Here is a 3994-nt window from a genome sequence, read left to right on the forward strand (position 1 = left end):
GCCACCATGCCCGGCTAATTTTTTCTATATATATTTTTAGTTGTCCAGATAATTTCTTTCTATTTTTTAGTAGAGACGGGGGTCTCGCTCTTGCTCAGGCTGGTCTCGGACTCCTGACCTTGAGTGATCCTCCCGCCTTGGCTTCCCAGCGTGCTAGGATTACAGGCGTGACCCACTGCGCCCAGCCTAAGTCTTTTGAACAGTTGATTGGCTAAATCCATTTAGTTTTATGACGTGAACACTTAGCAAGTCTTAGATTTTAGTTTTAGTCCTTATTATCTAGCGTTGCCTGCATTTATGTTTTCCAAGTCTGTAGATTGCTGACAAGGTCTTTTGTATTTCATACTCCTCATTGATTCCAATGTTTTTCTCATTTTAGCCATGTTTCCTGAGAGACTGGGAGTTGCAAGTGCACTTCAAAATCCATGGACAAGGGAAGAAGAATCTGCATGGGGATGGCTTGGCAATCTGGTATACAAAGGATCGGATGCAGCCAGGTATTGGGACCCTTGGTTGCTCTTGCGTGGATGTGACAGGCCTGCCTTTTCATGTGCCCTCTTTTTGAAAAGCTTTCTTCCCCACAACTCCAGCAGTTTTCCCTCTCCCTTGATGTCTGTGGATGAACACTGGCCTGTTTAGTCTCTAGAATGGGGTCCGAGTCTTAACAAGCAGCTGAACTTGACTCACTCTAGGATGATTCCTTGCTTCTTAATTCTTTCTGAGTTTCCCTGTGAAACCACCTAGCCAGTTGGCTGGTTAAAGCACTGGCTCTCCTGAACACTGATGATTTCTTCTGGTCATGTACAATGAATGATCTCAGCACTGCTGAGTCAGAGAAGAGTTATCCATTTTTCCTTGTTGTGTAGGAGCCATTGCTCCACATAGGTGGCAGCCTCAACCTGATTTGACCTGATCTCTTTTGCAACAAGAGGTAGAACTTGGGAATTCAGTTCTCTCTTGGGGGCATAGTCTTCACCAAGTGTTTGCAAAGCAGAATTCTGTAGGGGCACCTTAGCAACCAGTTTGTATTAAGGAGCTACCGTAGTACTAAATAAGGTTGCAGTGGCCTTCTCTCTTTCCCTTGCCTTCAGCAACAAACAACTATAGATATTTACTGGGCTCTTGTTACAGGCCATGCACTTTGCTGGGTACTTTTACATATGTTTCCTCATCTCAAGAGTGGCCTGGGAGTCATTTGAATTTCACTTTTTTCTCCATCATAGTGATATGTATTTCCTTTATCAACTCTTGGCTTTATTTCATTGTTCATCATCTGTTCTCTCTCTCTAGGGCCTGTCTTTGGAAACATGGACAAATTTGTGGGGCTGGGAGTGTTTATAGACACCTACCCCAATGAGGAGAAGCAGCAAGAGGTAATGGCAAGTGTCAGAGCTTAGGTCAGCTGCACTAACATCACAGTTCTTTGCCTCAGGAATGTTGTACAGGAGGGAACAGAGGGCATAGGAAGTGAGGGGTTCTTCATCTATTGAACTTCAATAGTTAATGTCCTTTTCAGTATTTTTTCTAGAGAGTACTGTTTATGATTGCACAGTCTTTAGAAATAGCAGTTGTGAACAGGAGCTTTTTCTTTTGTGTTAATAATACTCTGTCTTGCGCACATTAGGTAGCCTCTGGAATTGAGCATGCTTGACCGTTTGGTGCTTGGCTGCTAGACCAGCACCAGAGCAAGCTGAATTTACGTAACTCAGCTCCCCTGACTTTTAATCGATCGCCACTGTGCTTTCTTCTGTAGCCTGCTCACACCCTTTGCAGCATCTTTTTCTTCCTCTTCTCAGACCTGAACAACAGTTCTCCTTACTTATAGGAAAGGCTATAATTATAAGAAAATTATAGCTGAGTGCCATGGCATGCGCCTGTAGTCTAAGCTGCTTCGGAGGCTGAGTCAGGAGGATTGAGTCTAGCCTGGGCAACATAGCGAGATCCTGTCTCTTAAAAAAAAGGAGGAAATTGATGAAATTCCAGCATTTTATTGGAACCTAGTATCTGGTGGTTGGCAGATCTTCTTGCTTTTTATTAGCTGACTCTAAGTGTTCTTTAGTACTTTCTTATATTGGTAACAGGTTTGTACTCGCTATCCTATGGCACTACCATCAGATGGTGGGAAAATTATCATGACAGGTTGTTTGATGGGTATCCTATAGCTAAATAATATTTAGCAAGTAAGGTAAGATGAGGAATGGAGGCAGAGGTTACTTAATTTTTCCCCCAAAAGTTTATTAGGAAGTTTCTAACTTAAACATTGGAAGAATAGTAGAATGATCATTGTATATGTTAATACCAAGTTTCAACAGTTGTTAACATTTCCCACAGAGACCTGAGTTAGGAGAATAACCTTTTGTTGTAGATCAGTTAGAGTGCCTTCTCCATGTTCCATCTGGGCTCCTCTTTGTTCACATCTAGCACTTCCTAGGTGCCAGACCCTGGGAATTAATGAGCAAGACCAACATGGTCCCTGCACTCAGTAGCACTGAGAATGCTGATGGGGGAACTCTGAGGCAAGGACACAGCAGGAGCATCTAACCTGGAGTGGAGCAGTGGTGATAGTCGTGGTTGGGGAGGACTTCCTCCAGGAGGTGACATTTACATTGAGGTCTGCAGGGTAAGGAATCAGTGTTCCATGCAGAGGGAAAAGCATACCTTAAGGTGCTGCTAAGGTGAGAGAGAGGATGATGAGGAGGAAATAAAGGAGGATCAGAGAGAGATTAGGCTAGAAAGAAAAGCAGGGCCATTCTTCCATGTTGCATCTTGTAGTATTAACACTGTTCCCTCTTGAGCACAACTGAGACTGAGCAGTGTCTGCTTGGGTTGTTGGTGGCTTGGCTATTTAAACTAGCACCAATGCGGTCTGAATAATATATTTGACTTGCCCTCACCATGTACCACATGGGGCCAGGTTTTGAAGGGTTGTGTTCCTATTGAGGAGTCTGGACTTGATTCTAAGGCGGTGAGTGCATTAAAGGAGTTTATTGACGAGAAGGTCATGACTAGATTTGCCAGTCATGCTGAGGAAATACCGGCAGATAGAAATGCATCTGAGTAAGAGATGTTGGCTTTAGGACTTGGTGAGAATTTTAAACCTGGTTATCTTTTCTCCCAGAAACAAATTGTTCAAATTCTCTTAGCTTCCATTTCACCATGACATAGCAGTAGTTCTGATTTGAGAGGGTAGACCTGATGGGTTTGTTTTGTAGAGCGGATAGATGTTAATCAAAAAAGTTAGCTTCAGATGGTAAAAATTGGGACTTCTTTTCTGGCTAGTTACTGTGGTTCTCACTTCCAACTGCACATTGCAGTTACCTGGAGAGCTTTTAAAAATGTTGATATCTAGGCCTCAACCCTAGAGATTCTGATTTGGTTTGTCTGAGGTATAGTCTAGACAGCTTTACTTTTTCAAAGCTCTCCAGGTGATTCACATATATAGCCAGGACTGAGAACCCCTGGATTAACATCAGGTCCTTGTTTCCTTATAAAACTAAATTTAAAAAACAAATAAAAGCAGTTCCTGTTTACTGGGTGACTGTTATGTGCCAGGTTATTTGCAAATATTGTCAGTATTATTTTCCCCATTTTGTCAATGGGTAAACAGAGTCTTAGAGAACTTAAGTGTCTTGTTCAAGATAATAGCCAATATAAGGTGATGCATAGGTCTACCTGATTCTAGAGGCTGTTGCTTTCTTCTGCCAGGGTTACTTCTTTCTTGAAAATGGAAATGTTCAGTCTGGGCACGGTGGCTCATGCCTATAATCCTAGTACTCTGGGAGGCCGAGGCAGGGGGATTGCTTGAGCTTAGGAGTTTGAGACCAGCCTGAGCAAGAGCGAGACCCTGTCTCTACTAAAAATAGAAAAATGAGTTGGGTGTTGTGGCATGCACCTGTAGTCCCAGTTACTTGGGAGGCTGAGGCAGGAGGATCGCTTGAGCCCAGGAGTTTGTGGTTGCTGTGAGCTAGGCTGATGCCACCGCACTCTACTCAGG

General features: G+C 43.3%; 1 protein-coding gene across 2 annotated transcripts in view; it reads left to right on the top strand.

Annotated features, from left to right (window-relative positions):
- Nucleotides 1-3994, top strand: part of LMAN2L (lectin, mannose-binding 2-like) — a 28431-nt gene that overhangs the window by 5056 nt on the left and 19381 nt on the right. For both annotated transcript variants that reach the window (XM_012641980.1, XM_012641981.1), the window contains 2 exons: nt 380-497; nt 1291-1373. In XM_012641980.1, the coding sequence (XP_012497434.1) occupies nt 380-497; nt 1291-1373 (201 nt within the window). The remainder of the gene's footprint in view (nt 1-379; nt 498-1290; nt 1374-3994) is intronic.

This window comes from Propithecus coquereli, unplaced genomic scaffold (genome assembly GCF_000956105.1).
Source record: "Propithecus coquereli isolate 6110/MARCELLA unplaced genomic scaffold, Pcoq_1.0 Scaffold171, whole genome shotgun sequence".
Taxonomy (NCBI): Eukaryota; Metazoa; Chordata; class Mammalia; order Primates; family Indriidae; genus Propithecus; species Propithecus coquereli.